Genomic DNA, 26,589 nt, shown 5'->3' on the forward strand with positions numbered 1-26,589 from the left:
GTGCAATACGTCTGTGACAGTTTATAGCACTTAAACAACTGCCCTAAACCACAGCAGAACATTGCTGACCTCTACGTCTTTCATTTGGACCTGTGTCCCTGGAGTTTATTGGGATTCTAAATGCAAGGCAGTTATCTTAAAGTCTGAAATTGAGCATTGGAAAAACAAAAGAAGCGAATGTACTCTCACAGCTCTGAAGCTTCAGCACTATGGGATAGTTTTCTTAAAATTTACTTTAAGACTTGTGTGGTATTTGATTCATAAGCAAAATCAATCATCATTTGCTCCAAAAGTTTTACAAAAAACTGTAAAGTGTGTGATCCAGAAATATTCAGAGGTGGTTTTTTTTTTTTTTGGTGTATGGTAGACTTGCTAAAAAAACATCAACTTACAAAGTGAATGGCAAAACTTGATTTGTTTTCTCATCTTGTTCTAAGCAGTTCTCAGTGTAACTGAGAGCATCCCCACTTCTCTTACTGCCATGCTGAGTTCTCAGCTAGCATGCCAGCCAAGACACTATTCCCAGCTCTTCCCCTGAAAGTAAGGGACTGAGAACAGCTAGGTTTCTACTCAGGAAATACAAAGGAAAATCCAGCTGATTCAGGGTCGTGCAATATGATCAGATATGTCTGGAATCTCTTGAGGTTAATAAATTCTCTCTATCACAAGTTCAGTACAGGTCAAGGCTTTGCAATCAATTTGGTGCAGTGCTGAAAAGAAGCATGGCAAACAGATCATTTACATATATTGGCTTCAACACCCAGACTGCAGATCGTATCACCGCTCATATGCCTCAATGCCAATACACCTGAAGAGTGGTCAGGAAAAAGTATTTGCAGACCAGTGCCATAAACAGCCTTATAAATAAACACATGATATTTCTAAGGTTGTTAGAAGTAGTTTATGCTTTTTTTTTTTTTTTTCCACTACAACCACATTTTATTTCTTGAATTATTAGATGCTATCTAATATCCAAAGGCCAAGAGAAAAATTACTTTTGTGGCCTTAGTGTTACTCTCAGCTGCATTTACCAGAAAACCACTAAGTACATCCCAGCACACTCCTTAGTTTCTCCCTTAGGCAGAAATATCTGAAAAAAAAATGAATAGGTCACAGCCAAAAAGCATTGTTCAGGGCAAGCCCCAGGAATGATATGGAAGGTCTGTGAGTCATGACTGCATTGCACTGACTGAGTTGCGCTCAACTGAGTTGCCCAGGACTGCATTAACAAGCAACTCAAAAGACGTCAGCAGAGGTGTTTTTGTTTGTTTGTTTTGTTTTGTTTAGAATGGCAGAGGCTGGAAAATTAGCCAAAATAATGCTTTTGTCAGAGATCGGGATACCTGTAGGCACCTCAGCCTGGTCAAATCTCCACAAGAGGTTTTCATATAGCAATAACATTACCAGCCTATGCTACTAGACTGTATTCTGTCAGGCTGAAAGCCAAAGCATCATTTCGGCACCCTGTAAACAAGGAGTGCTGCCTGCAAAATGCCATGACAGAGACCACAGGGAAGGAAGGGAAATTAATGGATAATCTTTCATTTTTGTCTGCTGCACTGGCAAACAGGATATTCAGTCCTGAGAGCAGGACAGCTCTGCTGGATTTAAATCTTATCTGGTCAGCATCTACTTGCATACAAAAGAGGATACAGGTTAGGCCACTAACAGCCCAGAGCTTGTGGGAGTTAAGATACTTTTTTTTTTTTTTTACTCCTTTGGCTGATTTGAAACAGCTGTTGTGTGCTACTGTACAACAGAAGAAGCTGTCACTGTTCAGCATAAAATAGAAATTGGTGATTAATTTTAATAAAAATTGTAATGGAGGTTAGGCCTTTTCAATTAAGCTCCATCAAAGCACATCTAATCTGACCTCACAATGCCATTTGCAGAAAATTCAGAGTCCATTCTTTAATTGCTATGAAAAGGGCTTTTCAATTCAAATGCCACTTACTTGCCAAGAAAGCACTTGGGAACAGTACTTAATTTTCTCCTCCTGTCTTTGATAAGGTTCACTTTCTTGCTCATCATCATTTGGTACAGCTTCTCTCCTTTCTCTGCAATCATGACGTATGCATCCCTCTCCATTCCCAGTTTCAAACCTGGAATACAAAGCAGGAATTCCTTCAGACCCTTAGCATTAGAAGAAAGTAGTTCCTCAAAGTCAAATGCTGAGGCCACGCAGACAGTGATAGAAACACAAAAATGAAGAGGTTTATTTGCCAAATAAAAGGGAAATTGGATCAATTATTGATCTGAGTGCAAATCTGTCATTGGTGCATGTAGCATGTCAGAGAGGTTCACAGCTTTTCTTCCCAATTTTTAAAAGTACCTTTAAACTTATGGGCCCATCACAACACAGAAGTAGAACGGTTTACAGAACATGGATAAGTTCCAAATAAAGAGAGAGAAAATATATACCTTTTGAAACTGAATTCCTGTTGCAATTTCACTTTTGACCCTGAAATAACTGCCTTCATAAGGCATGTTCAAGGCACCTCTATGCTTGACAGAGCAGATGACTTTTTCAGTTTTCTATTACTTGAAGCCAAAAATACAGAACTGCTGACATCAAATTCACATCCTCAAATAAATCAAATGTAGATGGGAACATTATTTTCTCATCCGTTCTTAATTAGCCTATTTACTAATACCCCTAGGCTAAAATTCAGTTTGAAAATCCTATTATCCAGTCATTGAAAGAAATACTGAGTGATTTAAGGAATGATAGATAATTGGATACAGAGAAAATTTCACCTCCACTTTGTATGAGTTACCACATAGCACGTTAACTTTCAAAGTGGTATAGTCAGGAGTAAGATCTCTGAAAAGAATAGCTTTCTATGTCACAATAACTGTCCTTGTAACTCACATTTTCTGACATTCTTTAAATTTGTCAAAAAAGCCTGGAAAATGAGTTTCGCCTAGAAATAAAGTGCAAATTGCTTTAAGAGGACAGCACATTAAAAAAGTTGCTTTGCTGCAGAGAACGCTTTGTCACTTCTAGCCTGAACTAACCATTTTGCTTTCTGGCTACGCTTTGCTACATATACCTTTCCTAGGCATATATGTGCATGTATGTAAATTATGGATTAGATTTAGATAGCCTAGTGCAGGTCCAAAATTGAATCGGACTCAGCTGGGGACCTGAAATTGCACATTTGAACTTTTCAGAGAGAAAGGCATAGATCTGAGCCTCTTGAGTTTCATACAAGTGCTCTGAATGCTGTTATGCTCGTGCTTTTTTTTTTTTTTTTTCCCACTCCTCTTTCCTGTATCTCACCAAAAATCACCTGACTTGCAGAGTGTTGAAAATACAAATCTCTAAGTGCATTAGGTTAACTAACCAACAGAGCAGGAAGCAAGACTCAGCAGACATTTGTTCTCCTAATCATGTTTTGAGTCATGACCAGGACTCTTCTGAATACAGGGAGCACAAATTCACTTGCAGACTTAGGGAACTCTGAGTCTGAAACAGAGTCTCATAGTTTGGGCATCTCTAAGATCAATTCAAAGTCTGAATTGGCCTTGGATTTACTTGCCTAACTTTCACAGAGATTGACATTAGGTAGAGTTTAAGTGATCAGTGTAAGGCTAGAAAATGAAAACTGTTTATTTGTTGGGAATAGCAGGTCACCTAACTGCATTTACATTCTGTTGCTTTATGGTAAGATACTGAACTTGTCAAATTAACAAATGAACAGTCTTCTGTGTCACATCAGAACTGCCTTCTAGCTTTCTCAAAATGCTTAATGCATTTGTTTTAAAGGCTTGACATACATATTCCAGGAATTAGTCTTGTGCAACACTGTCTTTCGAATACTGCATTTCTTGCATGTGTCAGATATGTGGCTACAGGTTTTGGCTCTACAAATCACCTGGTTTATTGCTGTTATTCTTCCATCATCTTCCCCTAATGATTTGATCCAATTCAATGCAAATGCTGACACATGTAGCCGAGGCTAATTTGCAACATGAACTCGTGATAGAAACCAGCCTGTGTAACAGTACATTTCTCATGTGGTCTTACATCACCAAATTCCCCAGGCTCTGATGTAAATGGCAGGCTGGAAAGCACATTCTACCCAACTCATCCTACAGAATTGGGAATCCCACCAAACTTTCTAATCCAAACACAGATAGCTCTATGACTTTGCAATTACTCGGATCCAAAGGAGCTTTTCCAATAAAGTCTGGAATGTCTGCCAGAATATCCGTGCTTATCCATGCTCCTGTCAGCTGCCACATCATAAAGCCACATGACAAAAAATGTCAGAAAAAAACAGAGTAGCTAGCCAACGCTGCATGGAAAACTTTGACAAACTTTCTATTAAGGAACAATTCCTTTCCCTTCCTGATATTTCACTCACCTAACTATATTCTCAAGGTCCCTGATAGCATTTGGTTTGTTTTCCTAGTTCAGTCTTTTTACTTCTTATCGAAATTCCCTCTCCTCACACATTTTACTTGAGGCATACGAAATTCCACAGCGTGCTAGTGACCTCATAAAGAAAAAACTCACTCTGAAATGAAGACTCGCTGGATCTTTTGGAGATATGATTCAGCACTCTGAGGGTAAAACTAAGAGCCAAGAAATATATTTTATTTAAAACATGCAGAACTGCAGCATTGATCAATGAGTACAGATCAGCAGCTCAGAATGTTAAAACATTTCCTTTAAAAAAAATGAAAACTGATTCTCTCCGTTGCATTGAGGTAGTTCTTTTGAATTCACACTGTGCTTGATCTACATTTGTAGTGTAGTATCCTTGCTATTATCAAAAGGTGCGTAACATGATAAGGTATGTTAGAAATATTTTACATTCTGATAATGTAACACTGCAATGTGATTTGTGTTTAGCAGATTAGGTGTTTTTCTGCTGCAAAATATTGTAACATAAAAAATAAGGTTTGGATTGCAAAGGACATTAAAGGCTTCAGAGTCCCCGTTTTCATTGAACTTCTGTGACAGATCTGTAAGTTTCTTAAACTTTAGAAGTTCTTTAAAAATTTAAAACATTATAGCATAGCAAGTACAAGTCCTGAAAACATACTACTAATAATAGGGTTCAGACTGACCTCTTTTAATACCGGCATGGACGAGCAATTAGATCTTTAATGGAGTGGTATCTGCACATAGGGGAATCCCTTCTAAAAGTCAGGCACAGAACATTTTAAAAGAAATGTCATTTCCTCTGGCAGTGAGATACTATCGTTCCCATTCAGCAAACAGGGAACTAGGTTCACTTGTGAAAGATACTTCTGAATTAAAAAGGAACTCAGAACTTTTACCACCCACTGATTCACAGCTTTCCAACCCTGCTCCTATTTATTGTACAACATAATTTTAAGATAAGCTTAGTTCTTCTTTCATTCCACAAGAAAAGATAAAAGTGACAAGCACCTGCACTCATTTGTCACTGCTCAGTCTAAATTTAAACATTTCTCTTTTTTTCCTCCATGAGCTGTTCTGCTTACTTCGAGATCATGTCTTTATTTTACTAATATATTTATTTTACTTTTTAATACAAAACATTTTTATCTTATTTACAAATTAAAAATTAAAAAGAAAAAAAAAAAGTTTAATTTTTTTCAGTAACTTAATGCATCAAAGAAACTGACCCTTTGGTAAGTGAAAACAATTTGATAAATATTACTAACACAAGCCCATAAAATAAATAAATAAATAAATAAAAATAGCACATATTCAGAAACAGTTATTTTCAATCACTTGAGTTTCCTTGTCATTAAGGATAGATGTTAAGTCTTTCTCAAAACACGGAGGAAAAACTGCAACCTTTTCTCTTCCTCTCAGACTTATTTCCACATGCCAATTAATTTCTCCTTTTTACACAAATTCATTCAATGCATTAGAAAATACTTTATCCACTTACTCTCTCTCTGCTCTCTTTCCTTGATAATAGCATCCAGCCATTTCTGCTTGTCCTCTGCAGTCTTGGCCATACAGACAAACCATTTGTTTTTGGCTGTGTTGTGTATCTTCCAGCCATTTGTCACCGTGTAGCCGTTGCTGTGGTAATCTGCTGTAAAATCCCAAAGCACAATACACACGATGAATAGAAGGCCTGCTTCTTGAATCAGATCAGTGTGCGACACCTTTATTAAAATGCTCTTATTGGAGAGCTTGATTTTTGAGGTGTTCCTTATGCATCAGTCTTACTGACTGTCCATGTGGCTGGCTGTTACTTACCACCCTGGAAGTACAAACATTAATAGGAGTATCCATGCCTGTGTTGTTCAATTTGAAAAATCTGTCCCCTGTACAAATTACGTAAAAAAGGTCTGTAATCAAGGATCCCTGTGACCCCAGGGCAGTGAAACCTCGTATTTGGAAGAGCCCTGACAACTTTTCTCATGAAAATCCACAGTGGGCACACTAATGACTGAAGTTCTATTCAAATAGATCACCATATTCCTATTCCTAGCACAATACTTTGCCCACAAAGCTGTCTTCTCTACAGCTTCAGTCCTAAGAGTGACGCTTTGTAATTTCACCTCAGAAGAATGAAAATATTTTAAATACAATGGCATCGTTGAAAAAGGCCATGATGCTTGTTTGGATTACTTGTGCTGAAATTTCTAGAGATAGACTAGCTTGTTGCACGTCAGGGTTTTTGTCCACAGGACATGGGAACTCTTTAAATGTTATCTGTGAAAGGAAATAATACTAATTCCTGACTTAGTACAGTAGGAGCAGGGCCTGGTGCAACCTTTGTGGATGAAATCATAAACTCATCAATTCTTCCAGCTTGTGTCAGGACATGCAACAGCTATTCCCATATTTCATTCTCGGCTACATTCCATGCTTCTGATTTGATGCTAAGACTAATATCTGGTAGTATTCTAAACTAGAAAATGACCTAGAAGTTCTGTTATTTTAGCTATAATAGCTTAAGATGTAAGAAAAGAAAGGATGGAAAGAAGTTTAAAAATCATTTACTAAATTAACTTGGATTAAGAGAAAAAATAGACAAGCTTCTGGATACATAAACTTCGTAAAGTCATTTCAGAATGAAGGACTAATGCCTGAAAGTATGACCAGTCTTTCAGCTGTGTGAGTTGGTCTAAGAATGAAGACATGGGATGTTACACAACTACCTAAGACTTCATTAAAGGAGAAGGATGAATACTTTTGTGCCAACTTCCCACACAAGATTTGGACTTTCTGTGTTGTTAAAAGACAGTATTTCTTCTCTTACCTGTTCCATCCTCCACATTCTCCACCTCCATGACTTCTGTGTTTATTCGGCCTCTGAAGATATAAAGGGACCCATTGATTGACTTTGTCCGTTTAGATGCTTTTTTCCCAGCAACTCTGCAATTAGGATTTAGACTGTTAGATACACATTAAAAAACAGCATAACATATATGCAACACAGCTTGTTTTGGATTCAACAGGCACAGGAAACAAGAGCACAAATCAATCCGAGATATGACTATTAAAAAAGGATTTGAATATAGAGTGTCATGATATATGGCCACTCTCAGATTGTAAGTAACTTGAATACTCAGTCAGTTCACAAATAAACGTGTGCAACAGTATCAGTACAGCAGGAAAGGGCTTATTTTGCAAGACTATGTGAAGATTGGGATGTATTTAAGATTTACATTCTTGAGGACTTAACTGACTGAAATGACAGTACAACTGAACTGCACGTGGGTTTGGGATAAGAACTGCAATATCACCTGAAAAAAGGTTACATTTGCCTCCTTTTTGCCTACAGCTTCGAGAAACTTGTGGTAGGTGTATGAAGTTCCAAATATGAAATGAAGCATGCAAAGAGGCTGGTATCACATGGTCTGTCACATGTGTTCAACGTCTCTGCATGTGGCATCTGATTTTTATGTCTACAATAGGTTAAAACTATCCGACTGACACCTGCCAAGCTTTAATATCTAAGAACAACCCTGCTATGTGAACCGAAACATGACTGGTCAAATGATCACCGCTTGAGATGGCAGGTGTCCAAACTCTGTGCAGTGAGGGAATTGCTGTGGCAACTTGCCAGGTGCTCGTAAGATCCAAAGAGCATTGCAATAAAAAACAGCTGGAAAGAAGATTTCTGTCAAAGTGAAATATTTGTGATAAACTGAGGTGCGATGAGAATCACCATGCTTTTTTTTCTGAACAATATTTCCTTTTACAACTAGCTTAGGTGACAAATATACCTTTGGTGATGACCATATATTTACATCCAATCAGACCGACAGGGACTGAGAGCTTGGAGCTATTAGATCATTTCCTAAAGACGTCTGTTAGAGTCAGGGAAAAAAAAAAAAAAGAGCTGTACTGGCAGCCTTATAAAACTCTTTAAATACTCAGCCCACTTCCCCACATGAAACATATTGTTCCTAACATCAGGATTCAATTTAAACAGCAGTCTACGATACCACTAAAAACACAAAATAATACTCAGCTCTGAAAAAATCTATGTCATCAGTTTGTCAGGCTTCCCAAAGCTTCTGCAAAGGATGAGACTGCAGTCTTAGATCTAAAATCATAGTTCTAATTCTGATTTTAAACTCGTTTTGAAACAGTCTCAACAAAGCTACCTCCAATTTATGCTGTTGTGAGGAGATGATGCCCAAATTCAAATGGCTGCATTATTGACTATTTACTGAAGATCAAGGGCACAATTCTGACTGCGCTTTCTGATCAAGGAAAACTCCAGTGATTTCTACAAGCATGGTATAAATGGGATAAGAACCAAGTCGCTCAATTTCAAATTGCAAACTGACAAAGGAAGGGTGTTTTTGTTTTTTGGTTTGTTTGTTTTTCTTCCAAAATCTGTGTTCCACTAACATGTTGGTTGTTCATCAAGCACCTGGTCAAATGATCACAGCAGCACAACTGGATAGACATTCATTTCCATCCTGGACTAATTACAAATAGCAGCTAGACAGGGGAAATATCCAAAACTAAAGTCACTCAGCAATCCCTAAATATATATTTTTCATTTGGCAATTACAAACAGACAACACAATATTCAATTTTTTAATGGAAATCAGATTCTGGGCATTTCATCAGCCTAAGCTACATTATTAGACAAAGATAAACAATATCGATCCTTTGGGGAAATCAAAGTGCTACAGCAGCCTCCTCGGAAATCAAGCCAAACTACAGAGCAGCTCAGTAACATCACTGTACAAAAACAGAGGGTTGCTTAAAAGGCAGCAGAACATTTTGTTTTCTAAATCTTAGTATTCTGGGAAAAATGCCTGGACAGCGGGAGGGGCTAGGCTAACCTGAACTACAAACAGGACTAGAAAGACAGTTTTTAAGAGCTCTGAAGAATCGAAGAATTAGATATCAAGTTGATTTTTTAAAGGAATAGTTTTCTTTTAGACAACTCTAATTTCTGAACTCTGTTTCATATGAAAGAATGAATTTTGATAAATTGGTGAAGTGTCAAAATAAAATGTTTTTTATTTCTTGCTTTATTTCAGCAATGTCAGAATGCTTCAGTTAGTGAAGATTAGAAGTCATTTAAGATTAAATTGCTATTTTTTCTTTTAATTTAAATATTTATATTACATTGTAATAATTTCTAATGTAGATTTCACTTTAAAATTGTATTTTACATTATAGAGTTTCACTATTATTCACACAATGTATGAACACTAGTGTCATGATTTTTTTCCCAGCTTAACAGTTCCAAAATTTTAATGAACAAAAAAAATGGAAATTTAACCCACTTTTTGAAACAGAAGAATTTTCTTTGGATAAAACACTAGTTTTTGAGAAGTTCTAACTGGTTTCGCCATTCCACTAGGTCATTACCAGTAAAGAGGTATAAACTGAAGAAGAGGGAGGATATTACAGGAAGGAAAGGAAGAGGAGAATCTGAATAGTAGAGGACGTATGATAAATCCAGAAAAGACCAAGACACAGGAATGACACTGGAAGTGTGGAGGTGAAAAGCTTTAGAACTGAAATACGTTATAATTGCTGCAGAAGAAAATTGCCTTCCTCACTGCCAACACTATTTTAATAATAAGTAGTAGGTGTTAATAATGCTTAAGTTTTATAAGGTAAAATGATACAAAAATTGCCACTAGCATAAGAAAGGAAGACAATGCACAAAGCACATTGGCTGCAAATAATGAACAGCAACTTGCTGCTCATCTCTTCCTCTTTGCTCTGTGCCCTGCATCCACCTAATGTTCTCTTAGTCTTCCATTTTCCCCTTTCTTGGCTTTCTATCATTTTTCATGTCACCCTTTTCTGCTCAGAACAACCTCACAAAACAAGTTGGCAAGGCCTGCTTCTTCACATCACTCTTGGAGATCCATCTGCTCTGGGAAGCTTTCCAGTTGTAAGAACTCACTTAGTGATTTTTTTTTTGCACTGTATCAACTTCTTTATTTGGATTGTGTGCTTCTCAGAGTGGGGACCCCATTAATCTCTGGCATATTTATCTTACCATGTAGTAATTTCCTTCTCAAAAACAGAGGAAAGTCACACCTGTGACTCAGCCTTACATAGCAACAGGGAATACATGTACAGTGAGTGATTAGTAATTGACCATACTTCCCATGTGCAAAACCTCTGAACCTCCATTTATAAAACCTCCATTATAAAAGCAGAGGGACTCACCTGGATTTCCTCTTGCAATAGACGAGTAAATTATCAAATAGAAAGAACATTCTCTCTTGGATGTTCCCTGCTGAGATTTTTAACAAAGTCCCTTGGAGCAAGAGCTGTGTGCAGATATCTGTAAGATTCGACCCCTGAAACAGAAAAGAGATCGTTTATTTTTCACTTTCTGTGTGCACACAACGAAGCACTTTTACTAAAGCTCTGTTATTTTATCTGTACATCATTAAATTGCCAAATGATTGATGCAATTAGGAGGAGGAAATCCTCAATTTCTTATTGCAACTAAACACATCATGCCTTTTCTGGGTTACAAATACTTTTTTACAAATCCTCATACTCTGTGATAAATATTCCTTAGATCCAAGAGAGTTTTCCTTAGAAAAATCTTTCATTCTCAAAGCAGTTGTTTTGTGAGTCTCTCAAGACCATTAGTCTTCCCTTCATATCCTAAGTATTCACTCAAAATATGACAAGTGATGGCTTTAGGAAAGCTTTATTTGAAAAAAAAAAAAAAAAAAAGTGGTATTTCTCTAACATTGTAGATCTGATTATGGCATAAGTCACTGTTAACCATCCCAATGGAAAACCTTCTGAGTGGTGATCTGTCTCTCCAGCTCTTCTGTTAGAAGTACATGATGCAGCTGCTCTCCTTTCTGGAGCTCTAATGAACACATGCAAGTCAGAAATGTAGCCATGAAAACCACAGGTCAGGTCCTGGACACTGTGCTAGGTGCAAGGCATCATATGCACTGAACTGCAGATATGCAGATAACTAAGCTTGATGCTCAAGCCATTCAATCACATGAGGATCCCTGCAAACTGAAAACCAAAGTGGATTACTCTAAACCATTCAATCCCCAAATTGTTATTCAGATTATTCCTAGGAAAAGTAATCACATAGTCCTTCAGATGGGAGTTTTAGGGCCAAGGCAGTTGGGCACAAATGAAAATCAACCATGGGATTGTCCTGGGTCACTCTCAGAACATGCAAATTCCAAGTGTCTGCTCATTCTGAATGAGCACAGTTGAGAATCTGCTCTTCAGCTGCACCACTGACCAAACAAGATAGGTTTGGCTAAACCCTAGGCACTCGTTCCTTGGTCTACTCTTACTTCAAAGGTACAAGATCATCATATCAGGAAAAAAAATAAATAAAAAAAAAGGTTTCTTTTCAGGAAAACACATGTAGACGTAAGAAACATTTACTACTCAGTCCTGGAACACTTAATATTTTTTGCATTTCTTTTTGAGTTGGAAGGAAGAATAACTTAGGGTAACAGTGTGGGTTCCCTCCCATGATTGGCATGCAGATAAGGGAGTCAATCAGATAATGTGACCCACTGTCTTGAGTCTTACTGGAAAAAAGAACTGACTTTGGATTGCATGCCATTCATTATCAGCCAAACTGCTTGATTTGCAAAGGTCCATTAACTTTAATATTCACAAATACCACAAAAAACTTGTAAAATGTAATTCAACCTACTTACAGAAACTGAAGACATCTCTCTGAACAGGCATGAAATCCAGTTCTATCTAGAAAGTCACCCCAAAACGATTTGTTTGAATGATTTTAGACACTGTATGAGAGAATATTTTTCAGGAAGGCGCAGTCTGCTACCATTAAGCTATTCAGGGAAAATCACTGAATTGAAATCAGCCTTTCTAAATGTAATGCAGTCACTTTAAAGGTGTGAATAAAGTTTTAATGACATTGTTTTCTAAATCAAACCTTGCAAGCTGTGCTGTGTCTTGCTTTTAGTTAACAAGGAATCTGCTATTCTTTAAAGGCTGTCAACTACGGACATCAGTTTTGTGTATTCCACATACATGTATGTCTTTCTGTACTTTGGGGATTTAGTCATGCAGGAGCTAGCTCAACGCAATATTTCCATCTGCTGCCCTGGTATGTTTTTATTTTTTAAATCCACCTATAGAAGTACATATCCAGGAATGAGCACTTGTTAATTTGAAAATGACCTGCTGACCATGACTATCTACATGGGAATTCACTATATATCAGAAATATAACCCCAAAGCCAAGGAACACACACACAAATAGGAACAGAAACCAACCAACTGTATAACACAGAAGCATGTTCCCCACACGGTTTGCCCATGTAGAAATCAAGGCGTCACAGCACCTCAGCATCAAGTACTTAATTCACTAAAAGCCACACAGAGGAAGCAAAAGCAAGGAGCGCAGTGATATCAGTAATTGGACTTAATCTTTTACTGTCACAAGAATTACTAGGTAAAATTATCTGGCCTATTTTGTACAAGAAGTGAAAGCATATAAGTTGGTCCTCACCTTAAAATCTAAGAATCTTTATTTTTCCATCAGACCCATCATGATGGTATCTGAACATCGTTGATGCACTTCCTGTTTGCTGTTGGCCTAGCTACTTCCCATTTATACCAATCTGAGAGTTTTTTTCAATAGTAAGAAACAGAGCAGGAAGATTTATATGATGTTTTCAGAGACAAGAAAGGATTTCTCACCTTTCTAAGTAGGACCAAGCTGCAGGCAAAAAAAAGAAAACATCATAGCTGGTGGAATTGCAAATTACAGCCAATTATAAAACACTTGATCTGCCCGAGCGCTAACACATCTTACAACTCATGCTGTTCTGTGATGGGGGTTTTGCTTCCCTAAACATTTCAGACTGGGAGAATGTGTGGATTCTTCATGTAGCAATTCCTTAGTGAAAATAATTCACAAGGATTCATGAGGAGGAGCTCACCCCACAGAATAATCAACATGTAATTAACCGATTCTTCACTAACCAAACAAAAACATTTTACAAAAAAGCTGGACTTCTCATGCATCCTCTACTTTTTTCCCCCTTTATTAAACTAGTATTTGTTTCCCAGAAGGATTAACCAGAATCAAATTGGCCTGCCTAGACTACTCCATAAAATACAACTACAAGGATTCTGTGCATTCCAGAAGGATGAATCTGAGAGAGTTCATTTAGATGAATAAAACTCTGATCAAGCTGCGGGTCTTCAAAGGCTCCCCAGGCTTGGCTTACTTTAACATGACCCATCATTATAATATGTTTCAGAAAGAGACTGATAGGATGATGCCAGCGTACGATAGTGAGAATGGTTGTATTCGAGGGAGAGACAGACTGGTAGGCAGAGATTTTGAAGGAAAAATGAGGAACCAAGGCAAATGCTCAAGAAAATAACTACTGCTCTTAGTGAAGCTAGAGATGACCCTTGGGAGCAAGAAGAGACATGGCAGACGTCGAATGATGTTACGTTGTTCCTCATGTTGGAAATGTTGAGGGTGGCGCTGATGGCAATGAGATGAAGATAGGTCAGGGATGGTCCCACTGGGACAGTTGTAAGAAAGCATCTGGTCATAGAAACCAGTGAAACTGTGCTGGTTTGGTTAAACAGATACTCTAGGTAAGGTGGAGCCTGTTCCAAATTAAGCGAAAAAATTACCGCCAAGCTTCATGTTGGGCTGCTTGCATATTCCACAGAGTCAGGATACCTCTCAGATAGTCATAAAGAACTTGGTCATAAGTAAGTTGAAGTTTACTTCTTTTTGACAATTTCAATGGCTTGTACTAAAACTGCTGGAAGCTATGGGCCTTATCAGATTAGTACGTGGTAAATAACCACACATACAGGACATAAACATTTCAGAATCTAAAACCATGATAATAGAGAAAGAGATTTTCTGTTTTCTAGGAGAGATTACCATCAGATGAACAGAAAATCTGAATGTGACATTTGCCTTATACACTTTCTCTAACAGACAGCTCTGTGGTTTGCATGGTTAAGTTAAAAATGTTTTTAATTCATCAGTTGCAACATTCCACAGGATAGGAGTTAGGAACACTTCTCACAAACTATGATATCCATCTGCAAGAACTGAAAACAGTTTTTTACTAACATACCACTTTGCACAAAAGTCCTAATTTGCAAGACTACGGCACTGTGGCAACCAAAAGATAAGACAATGTCTTTCAGTTTCAAATTGCTTTATGGGCACAAAAGAAAAAATGTGATCGTATTTAGTATTAGTCCACACCTATGTTATAAAGCTAGCTTGCCTCCTCTCAATATGCCACAAGGAGATTCCACTCCTTGTGGCATAAAAGGAGTAACTTTCCACAGCTTACTACTAGTAGTCAAAAAAAACACTTCTCCCTTTTTGAACTTTTGGAGTGAGTGACATAAATGACTTTGTTACACATAAACAGATCTAAATGGGTTTTCAGGCCCAGAATGTTGCTGTGAATTAGTACCCCATCTCCCACCCCCAACACTGCAATAAGTTTGATACCACTTCATTTATGACATCGTGGACACTTTCAGAGTCATGTTTTGAGCTCTAGAGCTCAAACCATGCCTCTTGCCTAGAGGACCCACGAGCTGCATTGAACCTGACATGGTTTTAGCTGCTTCTGGAAGTCCTGCTATATCGAATATTACATGACCTTTTTTGTTTGTTGAGCTTGCTATCCAAAAAAATAAATACACAGCTGGATATCTGGGTTGCTCTCGTGTCTTTAGCTGGATGCCAAGAACATCCTTGAGGGAAAAAATGAGCAAGGTTTAAAATACACATGAAAGACAGAAAAAACAACCCAAAAAAGATTTGTGGAGAACACCCAAGACTCCAAACATGAGGAGGCTTATACGACCTCTAAAAAGATGTCCTCAGCTGGCAATGATCAGCATCAATATTTTAAAAGTCAGTCTTGCTAAATGCCAATGCCAATCACTTTATGAGACCATTTAACACCGCTGACTCCCTGTGGTGCACCTCCCAGAGGCTTCCAACTCCACTGACTCAAGGGCCTCAAGTAAAGTCATCACAAGATAAACTGCCAACCCTTTTGTGCATCATCCTGAATTCCCAGTATTTCTCCTGGGTGGCTCTTTTTTTCAGATTTCCTCTATCCCCAAGCTTCGTATCTCAGTTATCTCCCTCTCTTTATTTTTCTCTCTTCCAGAGTACATGCTTCCACCTATACAGATACACCTGCTGATAAACACATCACTATGAACACATCTATGAAAAACTTAACTGGAGTAAATACAAATATACTAGTTGCTTTCTAACTGAGCCTTTATCTTTTATACAGGAAATCTGTAGGAAGCCAACTTTCAAAGCTCCCACAAAAATGAAAGGCTTGTAGGAACAAAAACAGAACCTTATGTTATTTAGACCACTCCTGATTTCAACTTCTAGTTTTTTCCTTCAAATGAAACCTGACCATTTGAAATTTCAGTCCTTGCCAGCTCTAGTACCTTTCTTTATTTCATGATCTGTTTCTTCTGCTACAATTTAGCAGCAGCAGCTTGTACTCCCCAAAATAAACATTGAATTCTAAACCTGTCAAAGTGATGCCACCCACAGCTTATAGTGCATTTACACATCAGAAGTCCCTGTACACAGTATGAACCACCAAACTTCAGCCCACTAAACCATGCAGTAAATCGTCTCCAGAGGGCTTGCTAATCCTGCATCATACCTCCCATCCTTCAATGTGGGACTGCAACTGTTCAAGGGCTTCCAGTTTCTCCATCTGTCGCTTGGTCTCGTTGATATTTGTGCAGACCGTCTTCATTGCCTGCAATGCATTCTGGACAGCTGGGTGATCAGGATGCTTAGAGGGAGTCCTCTTAGCCAATTCCTTCAGAAAAAAATAAAAAATAAAAAAATTAGAAGTTGCATGTGGAAAGCAAACAGCATGAAAGTGCAGTCCTGCAGGAAAATGACAATAATGCAGCAGAATTAAAGAAAATTTGTGGGTACGTTACTGTAGATACTGTTCTCTGCTCTTCATGTGTACAGGGTTGCTGCTTTATATGAATGCTGCTAAATAAGTTAAGGAATTACTTACATTAAATGTATCAGATTAAAAGAGTTCAAGCCACAGATGTTTTGCTGTATCACATACATTTGCTTCTAACATGACCCGAGGCCAAATAAATTAAAATAAATTATTACATAAAAACCACACTGTCCACATCACACATGCACTGGCCTGTGGACCTAGACATGGTCTTCATCCTATACCATTCCCAGTGATACACATCTAACGTTTCACTGAAGCTGCACTGGGCCCCATCACAATCTGATGAAGACTGCCCATAGCAAGTCTCGTTAAGAACAACCAGAGCTATGGAAGTTGGGTTTTGTGTGAGGAATGGCCTTACAGGAACACCGCTAGGCTGTATATGCTGTACACAGTACTTACACAGACAGTCAGGTGTAGACTAATCCTGAAGGTGAAGCTTCAGGACCTAGGTTGTTTAAATCTATAAACAGCAAAAAATGCTACCAGATCCACCTCATACCAGAAGGGCCCTCATGACAAGCCTCTTTCCCTTGAATACGGCGGGATCCCAACATGACGCCACCCCTAACCTAGACTCCTCAGAGTACAGGTGTCCTCTGAGGGGAGGGGAGGAGCTGCCTCCGGCCCGGCACTGCCGGTCCCACTCACAGCTCTGCCCCATGAGGGTCAGCAGCAGCCTGCCCTGGCAGCCAAGAGGGCAAACAACATTTTGGGGTGTGTTAAACACAGCACGGCCAGCAAGGGAGCTTTTCCCACCACAATTCCTGTCAGTGGCCTTGCTTCAATATTGTGTGCAGTTCTGGGCTCGATGGTATAAAAGGATGTTAAGGTGCTTGAAAAGCACTCAGATCAGGGTAACAGAGCTGGAAGGCATGCCCTATAAGAGAGCCTGAGGGCACCTGGGTTGTCTAACCTGAAGAAAAGAAACTGAGAGGTGAGCTCGCTGCTCTCTGCAACTTCCTGAGGAGGGGAAGCGGAGAGGTGCTGGTCTCTGCTCCCTGGTCACCACAGGACACGTGGAAATGGCACAAAGCTGTGCCTGGGGAGGCTCAGACTGGATATTAAGAAGAATTTCTTTACCATTAGGGTATAACATACTTGGGTTTTTGGTCAGCCCTGAAGAGGTCAGGCAGTTGGATTATATGATCTTTGAAGACCCCTTCCAACTGAACTATTCTATTCTATTTTATTCTATCCTAAACATGCTTAAGAAAGGGCATGCCCCTTCCCCCAGTCGTGTTGAGGAAGGGAGTTAGGGAGCTGCTGGGTGGACAGCCAGAAGCCAGCCAAGGTCAATAACCACACTCAGGTAAGTGCCTATAGCTCTGGGTAGTCAGTCTGCATGTCCAGAAATCCCAGTGAAAGTCACTAGCTACAGGTGTCCCATGTTTGTTTGTTTGTTTGTTTTGTGTGTGTGTGTGTGAGGGATGTACAACGCTCATTTTATCAAGAAGAAAAGGAACACAAGACTAAATTGTCCAAGAGCAAGCCACATGCAGAACCAAGACTTTTTAGCGCTCAGTGCTTTTACCTCCAAGACAGGCACATGGCAAGTGGGGAGGGCTTTCCAAAAGGCAAACATGATGGCATGAGAAAGAGAGGTGCCAAGAGAACAGCAGGAGTTTAGCAAGGACTCCTCCTCACCTCTAGGAGGCTGTGGCATGTGTTTTGACTGGAGAGAGTAACAGAGAGATGAACAGCTTGTCTGCTCCCAAGGAGTTCATATGAGACTGCTTCACTTGACTCAACATGCAATATCCCATAAACACTGCCCACTGAGGAACAACAAGATTAAAACTTGGGACCTGACAACATTTACCAGAGTTTGGCAAAAGGGGCAACCACTGTCAACTCACAATTAATCATTTTTTCAGACCAATGCTATTTTATAGTCATCCACAATTGGATAAAAATGCATTAACAAAACCTTAACTAAGGCTGATAGTTCCCTCTTGATACATAATACCATGTTTAACACCCACATTTTTACATTGCCTGGAATATTTCTCTTTCTCCCTACGTTATGTTTTGCCTCAACATGTTATTTGGTTGTTTTCAAGTCCCATGACTAAATGGCAAACTGCTGCTGAATTGCATCATTTTTCATGAGAGAGAAAAAAAGAGTTTGAAATGGTGCCTGCACAGCAGTGTGGTCTGAACAGAGCTGAAATGCCTCAGCCCAGAGCTCCCACAGCTAAGGACAAAGACAGCCAAACTGTTCCAGGTGGTATTCATCCAAGATTAGAGATTACAATCCCCAAATGTTTGTCATGGGCTCCGACAAGGTTTATTCTGTGGTCCGATTTGTCTTTGACTTCTCCACGTTGGCATGTCAACCTAAGCAAGCATCTCCTCACCACGCTGTTTTTTGCCATGTTGACATTCAAGATCTTTGTGTCATGCTGTCTTGCTTGACACTGACATACTCTGATTGCAGGTATGATCCTGAGTACAGCTGGGGCTTGCCTCCCCTGAGTTGGTAGCACAACTGTAATAAAAGCTCTGCTCCTAAACTGGCTTCTGTCCTCACATGCCCTCTAGATCAACTTACCTGGCGCTTCTAGGGTGAAGGTATGTAGCCTGTGAGACAGCAGAGGGATGTGAGCTGAAGCTCAAGTCCTGCTGAAGCTTGCATTACCTTGTAGTAACTCCAATAGCTGCTAATCCAACCACTTAGCTAATCCAGACAGTGTGCTGCTAAATCACGGATCTTTCTCTGTCCTAGTGTTGATTCATACATCAGCTCTACAAAGTTCTCCAGACAGAAGTCTCTTTTAGTGCGTGACAGGTTTGTGCATACCTGGCTGTACTTTTCTACTAGCAGGAATGTCTGCAGAATAAATCACTGGACCGTGAGGTGCAGAATATTGTCTATATTAACTTAGTTTGCAGAACAACCTAAACTCAAGTCTGCACCTTGAGATGAAACTATTCAGCTACTGAGACACCTGTAAGTAACACAAAAGACAGGTCTCCTGAGAATCCAGACACAACAATGGGAGGTACTCTCATTCCTACCCAGACAGATCCTGGAGACAGAAAGGTCCAAATGAATGGGGGGTATGTCCGTGTTTGTCCAGTAAAATGCGACTATTTAATTCATTGGATAGACTTGACATTTTGAGAACTTATTCACAGCTGCAATTTCTCCTTCCTCAAAATTACTGACAGTGATTGACAATTGGTGAAGGACGATGGAGGAGATGGGTTACATGCTGACAACCAGGAATCCCACTAAGAGAGGAGTTAATGATTGTAACTCTTGGATGATTTACAAAGTAACACATGCAGAAGAAAGGGAAGCTGCCTGCTACAACTGTCAGTCACTATCACAAATGTAATTCCCTGGGGAATTTCTCACCCCACTTTTGTTCAAAGTGAGGCCAGAGCAAGTAAGGAGAAGAGAGGGCTTGCACCTTGGTGACACCAGCTTCTGTTTCCAAAACAGAGAACAACTTTTGCTACATGACTCTCATGAAAATCTTTGCTTGTAAGCAAAGAGAGAGAGCTTGTGGCACACATCCATCTCCCTGGCTCCAGCAGCACAGTAGCCTGCTTTGATGCCCCAGACAACACCTCCTGTTGTGTCCTCATACTCTGCAGAACACCCCCCAGCTGCTCTGTGCCTCCTCATGCCTGAAAGCCAGGAAGATATGGGAGCAAGTGTCTACTTTCTGACCCCCAGCATTTTATGCAGTGGCTGCTGTTGTGAGGAAAATTAAGCTCTTTGACACTCATGAGTCTTTCCTCATTCTCCCTTTCCCCTATACCTTCCCCCTCCAGCCTCCCGACTTTGGGTAATGCTGTCTTGTCAAAGAAGGAAGGGCAGAAAGTGGCACCACAGCACCTTCCCCACCCCTACTAGCTGCCTGCAGCGCTGACCAAGAAGCATGAGAGGACGCTGGAAAAGGCAGGGAGAGGAGTGCTGGCTGGGCACTCGTCTGCCTCAACAGCAGCAGCAGCTGAAACAGTCGGAGCAGTGGCACTCCGTTGGGGCAGGTGTCTCGCTTGTCCCACCGCTACTCAGTCCTAAGCTGGGCAAGGAAGAGACCTGCTGCTCTGCCACTGACAGCCCCTGAAAGAGCAGAGCCCGGCACTTCTGAAACACAACCAGGGAGCTCTGGGTGCTTATTTAGTCTAGTGACAGATTTATGATGTGTAAACTATGAGAGCATTTGCCAACATGTTGAAAGGCAGCTGAGAGAGAGACCAGATGGCAAACCTTGGGTATGATGGCCCTGTCTTCCATACAGCTCGTCTATACAGCTGTCTGGAAGGACTTTACGTATTGCAACTTGTGCACCACAAGGCCTAGGACATGAGGTTGCCACCACTTGCAGAAATCTATTCCTTGCAAAGAGTGTCTTAAACTAATTCATAAAACATCTACCTTCTAGCTACAAAGTTGTTAATCCTTCAGACTAACTAGCAGTTGAGAACAGAAAAGCTGGTATTTTTCACAGCCTTTCTAATCTTCAGTGCTATCCTCTGACTTCTCTGTCTTGAAAAAAAAAAAGTTGCAAACATATTCTGTATTTTAAGCTTGAAAAAAAGACTGTTCTTTAATAAACACAGATCAAAATGGGAACTGTCTCCTCTCAGCACAGCATTTTCTTTTTATTTCACAGCTTTTTCATAGCTGCCAAGTTTGAAGTTGTGCCACTCACAGCACCTATACACAGAGCCTGACTGCTTTTATGAGTGGAGTAACAGCACTCAGACATCCACAGCCAGCTGTAGTGTCCCTCTAAACAGCATGCAGAAAGGAAGGACAGGTAATCTACCTATCTACCCAAATCTACCCTATTTTCATTTAAAACTTTAGTCCTATCACCATAGCCCTACATAGAGGGCTCCTCATCTTTCCTGTAGGCCCCCTTTAAGTTCTGGAAAGCTTTTATAAGGTTTCCCTGAAGTCTGCTGTTCTCCAGACTGAACTTCCCAAGGTCTCTCAGCCTCTCTTCACAGCAGAGGTGCTCCAGCCCCCTGATCACCCTTGTGGCCCTCCTCTGGACCCACTCCAACAGCTCTACACGTCTTTATACTGGGGGCTCCAGACCTGAATGCAGCACTGCCCGTGGGATTTCATGAGAGCAGAGGGGGAGAATCATCTCCCTTGACCTGAAAGTTTCCAGGAGGATCTGCTGAAGGATCTTGCCAAGCACAGAGGTGAGAATGACTGAGCTGTAGTTCCCCATGTCTTCTTTTCTTCCCTTTTTAAAAATTGGGGTGGTGTTTCCTCTTTTCCAGGAAGTGTGAACTTCAGACTGCCATGACTTCCCAAATGTGACAGATAGTGTCTTAGAAAGTTCATCTACCAGTACCCTCAGGACCTTTGGATGCATCTCATCAGGACCAATGAACTTGTGCACCTTCAGGTTCCTTAAATGCTCTTGCAGCTGATCTCCTCCTTCATTTTCCCAGCCCTGCCCTTGCCTTCTGCATTTGGGTGATGTGGTTAGAGCACCTGCAGGTAAAGGCTGAAGCAAAAAAGTCATTGAGTAGCTCAGCCTTCTCCATATCCTGGGTAACCACATCTCCTGTTTCCTTCAGGAGGGGACTCACAGTTTTCCTAATCTTCCTTGTATCACTGACATCGTTGTAGGAACCCTTCTTGTTGCCCTTGATTTATTAGACAGTGTCTTTGTATTCCTCTCAGGTTACCTGTCCCTGCTTCCATCCTGTGTTTCTTTTTTTGTGTCTGAGTTTGGCCAGGAGCTCCTTGTTCATCCATGCAGGCATCCTTGCACTTTTGCATGATATCCTCTCTGTATGGATGCATCGCTCTTCAGCTTGGAGGAGGTGAGCCTTGAGTACTAACCAGCTTACTTCACCCCTATGTGTAGATGAACCTATGCAACAATTTCACATGCTTCCACATGACCAGGTTTGGATCCCTGGATAACAAATTGCACTTGGAAACTGATTCACAAAGGTGAAATTGGAAGCTACAATTTGTCAACTTATCCTCGGAAGAAACAGTGTAGATAGAAGTAACAGATACATAGGTAAAGCTCTTGCTTTTGGATTCTATGAGACTATTTGGCTTCTTAGTTCCATCCAGAAAGTCTAACAATCAGGAAATAACTATGAAGGAAAAGGCCCTGCTAGAGACTTAAATGCTGCCTTACTTCTATTAACTGCACCAGAGAGAGAGGGAGAACTCTACAAAGAAATGCCAATCTCCAATTATGCAATGTAGTGAAAGGATTTCCAACTGAAGCATTTCAGTATCAGATACAGCTTTAAATAGCTGAAGGCTAAAACAGTTCCAAACATGACAGAATCTAAATATAAAAGCTAAATCACATAAGAAATAAGACACATCAGCTGTTCGTGCATTTGTCATTTTACTAATTGTGCTTGATGCCTCAAAAAAGAAACAAAAAAACTCTGAGGACAGACCTTAGCAACAAGAACATTGCACAGGAAGATGCAAAAAGGTAGCAGGGGGATGCTGAGCGAACAATGCAGGCAGGCAGAGGAAACTAGAGGTTTTTCAAATGTAAACACACTTTTAATACTTCCTAGCAGAAAGGATGTTATTCTGCTTAACTGATCTTTTTTTTTTTAAAAAAAAAGAAGCCTGTGTCATCCTTTCACATGTCCTCCCTGTCACACAAAGATGATTATGTGCTTAAAAATGACACCTGAACATGTTTTGCAGTCAAAATTTAATTTCTGTAAGTCTCTATATTTTAAAAAAACTCTATCTTCATACTTTTGAAGACACTCACACACGGCTTTAACATGAATTCTGTGCAGTGACTTAACACTGCAAATCATTGCTCACCAGGCTGTGTCACTCTGCACTACAAACCAGTACATGCATAAAACATGGTTTCAGAGATACATCCGTTGTTAATTCAGTGAACACCTCAGGATTACAGAGATAACAAAGACACTATATTCCTTATCAATTCAAAAAGTCATGGTAATAAGCAGTTCAGTTCCAAACCGTGGGTAAAAAAAACATCACCACCACCAAAAACCACAACATGCATAAGAACACATTAACACCTTGCTGCAAAGATCAATGTAGCTAGAATTTTTGTATTTGTGTCTTTCAGTTTACATGAATTAAAATGAATTTTGTACTTTAACCAACCAGAAAATAGATGCTACACCATGCTCTGCCTACCCATCAATCACAGCAGTTTTTATCCTGTGTGTTTTTTAAATTTATAATTTATGTCACTGCCTCTGCAAGGTAAAGACTAGACAGCAATAAATCACTAAAACTGATTACATTAGATGTGCCATCAAATCTTCAACATACGCTTAAAAATTAAAGTGAAACAAAAAGATGTTTTATATATATTAGCAGTTATTTGTGATTATACATAAAAAGCACTGAAGACAGAGTATGATTTATAAATTGGCAGTATTCCTTACAACTCTGTACGGTGTATATATAATTTTTAATGCTGTAACATTATGCTATGAAGACTTGGATTTTAACCAGGCAATATTATGAATCTAAGAGCAACATCACTCTTCTGAGGATTGACGGGGGAGCAAAGCCCTGAAGGTTAAACGTACTCAATTAGGGCTAATTAGAAGGTTTTGTTCCTTAAACATCGCTGAGAGGAATGCAGAGGAAGAAGAGGGGAGTGAAGGAGTTTTCTTCATTCTGTTCTGTGTCCCCAGCACTGGCTTCCCATCTCTGCCTTTCACTGCATTTGTTCAGACCTGTGTACACCTCACTGCTGGGCTCTCCCCTACAAGAGGGCTCTGAGCCTGGACACTCAGCTTTCTCCTCCAGGTTTTCCTTTTCCTCTTAGGGCCAATGTGTCTTCTGTCACATGAAGCAATACATAATAACTGCCCTAAATCCTCCACAGAGTTGCATGTATTATGAGATATTTTTAAAGTATCAGAAGTGTAATGTGCATTTCTGGCTGGAGACTTAGCAATTCCTTAAGAGAACAGACATCAACTAAGAAACAAGCTCTGTGACATGCACTAGGCTATCAGGAGCCTGTAGGGGTGCAGCCATCATGTGCTTCACATTCCTCGCATGTTGGGAGGAAGGAGACAGAAATGACTGTTCCTAATCCCTACCCCCAGTGGTGTGATTAACTCATGATCACTCTTCCCCTAGGGTTTTCTTCTTGCTGACATAAACGCTCTTTATTAGGGGGAAAAGGCTATTTCTGTTCAGAGATTGGTTTACACAACAGCTGCTTCTACTCCTAAGACGTATAGTTACTGCTAATTAATACAGAGTCATACAATTATTATCAGCGAGACAGAGCTGCCTTAATCCAAGACGTTCTGCTAGAAATATTTACTCAGCAAGCTCTGCAGTGTACACATCCGCAATGGAGTTTTAAGTCGCTCGCACCGTATATGCTCTCAAGTTCTGTCCATCTGTTTGTCTTTTCTGCTTACCAAATTGTAATGCCCATCACAGCAAGTACAGCTCCATTTCGTTCAAGCCTACTCAAAGGCTCTTTTCTGGCCTTTAAGGAAAATTTATAATGCATCTCATTGCTAACAGACAAACATTCAGAGCTCCAACACACCCAAACAGACTTCAAATTCTCTGCTGAAGTGTGACAGCAAGGGAAAGAAGTGGGAGATGGATACATTAGGGAGGGCTTGGACTGGGGATAAAACTAATTTACTGACCAACAAGTTTGTGCTAATTCTCTTCTCAGGCTGCCTGGAGCAGACAAAAACTGTACTAGGGAAAAAATATTATCATTTCTTCTCTGATTGCACAGGGATTGTGAAACACCATGGCGAGGTCTGAGTCCCATGCTTCAAACCAAAGACAAGGCTTGCAAACTGACTTCCAAGGAAGGCAACCAAAATTTGAAAACTGTTTAGTCAGATGCTCCAAAGTTGCTGTGTTTGATGCACAAAAAAAGAAACTGCAAAAAAAAAAAAAAATTGAGCTTTATCAATCACCATCACCTGAATGATCATTTTGTCTCCTTAATTTTTTGGTTAAAAAAATTAAAAAGTTTGGTCAGAGGATGTGAAAACGTAAGATCAATTACAAGATGCCATACTTTACATTGGAAATAACTTATAAGATTTGTTTAAGTTGTATCTGCACTTAGAGATATTCCAGTATGCTATTCCTAATTAAGTAACCCAGATCAATTTCATGTGAGATCCTATTATTCTGGAATAACAACACTCACATATTGAATTAATCAAAAATAGTTATCACATTTTAAAAGTGCCTTTCCCTATTATTTATGGCTGGCTTTCAAACATATAAGTCTGAGTTACTACATTCACATTATCTTAATCAAACCTAACTACTTAGCAATCCTAAATGATTATACTATAACAAGGTCATTTCAAAGTTATCAGAAAATCTGGATGTTCACAAATTCTTATTAAAAACACAAATAGAAAAGTAGGATAACATGATGATTTTTCTAATCAGCTGTAATACATAGTATCTGTTTGCCCTGGGAATTAGATAAAATAAGATCCAATTCCCATGAATACAAAACTGCTATTTCAGGAGCAATAACTGCAGTTCAGTGGCAAGGGGAGAACAAATGCTTAATTTGAGGGTTGTGTTATTTTTGAATCTTTTTTTTTTTTTTTTTTGATTGGTGAGTTGCATTTTCCTGGTCAGCACTAACAGAAACCAGCTTATCTTAGCTTTCTTCATGTCTGAAACAGTCATGTCCACGGTGGTAATTTTGTGCCAGCAAGCATCAGACAAGTCTCAAATGGGACACAGTTCATTGACCATGAGCTCACTAGTTTGAGAATCAGCATCAGTTAGATGTTCTAATGATCACAGATATTGCTGGAGCTGAATACCCCCTAGTAATGGCATAACCTCACTAACTGAGGCAGATTTGTTGCTTAACAGAAACTAAACTCCCTTCAGCTTTTACTTGAAATTTTTATGTCCTGCCCAGGAAATTATAAGTAGCAAACTGTGTGATTTATATCAGCCTGTATACATAAAGAAATCTCTAGAAAAATGGAATGCAACATTACAAGACCCATTATTGCAGCTCTCCCTGTTCACTCCCTTTGTAGCTCTTTGCTCTACGCATGTGTGGGGTTCTGAGAGAACAGTAACAGATCCAAACACCCGTGCCCCCATCCCACAAGGCAGGCACAGTGTAGGCATCAAAGGCACAATTAACTTCATTCTACCCT

At 39.7% G+C, this 26,589-nt stretch overlaps 1 protein-coding gene across 2 annotated transcripts in view; it reads right to left on the minus strand.

Annotated features, from left to right (window-relative positions):
• PREX1 (phosphatidylinositol-3,4,5-trisphosphate dependent Rac exchange factor 1) overlaps positions 1–26,589 on the minus strand; it is a 179,812-nt gene that overhangs the window by 65,581 nt on the left and 87,642 nt on the right. For both annotated transcript variants that reach the window (XM_082773578.1, XM_082773577.1), the window contains exons 6-10: positions 16,117–16,278; positions 10,619–10,752; positions 7,221–7,336; positions 5,895–6,044; positions 1,955–2,102 (exon numbers count right to left, since the gene is read on the minus strand). In XM_082773578.1, coding sequence (XP_082629704.1) covers positions 1,955–2,102; positions 5,895–6,044; positions 7,221–7,336; positions 10,619–10,752; positions 16,117–16,278 — 710 coding nt within the window. The remainder of the gene's footprint in view (positions 1–1,954; positions 2,103–5,894; positions 6,045–7,220; positions 7,337–10,618; positions 10,753–16,116; positions 16,279–26,589) is intronic.

The sequence above is a fragment of the Aythya marila genome (assembly GCF_965140915.1).
Source record: "Aythya marila genome assembly, chromosome: 16".
Lineage (NCBI taxonomy): Eukaryota > Metazoa > Chordata > Aves > Anseriformes > Anatidae > Aythya > Aythya marila.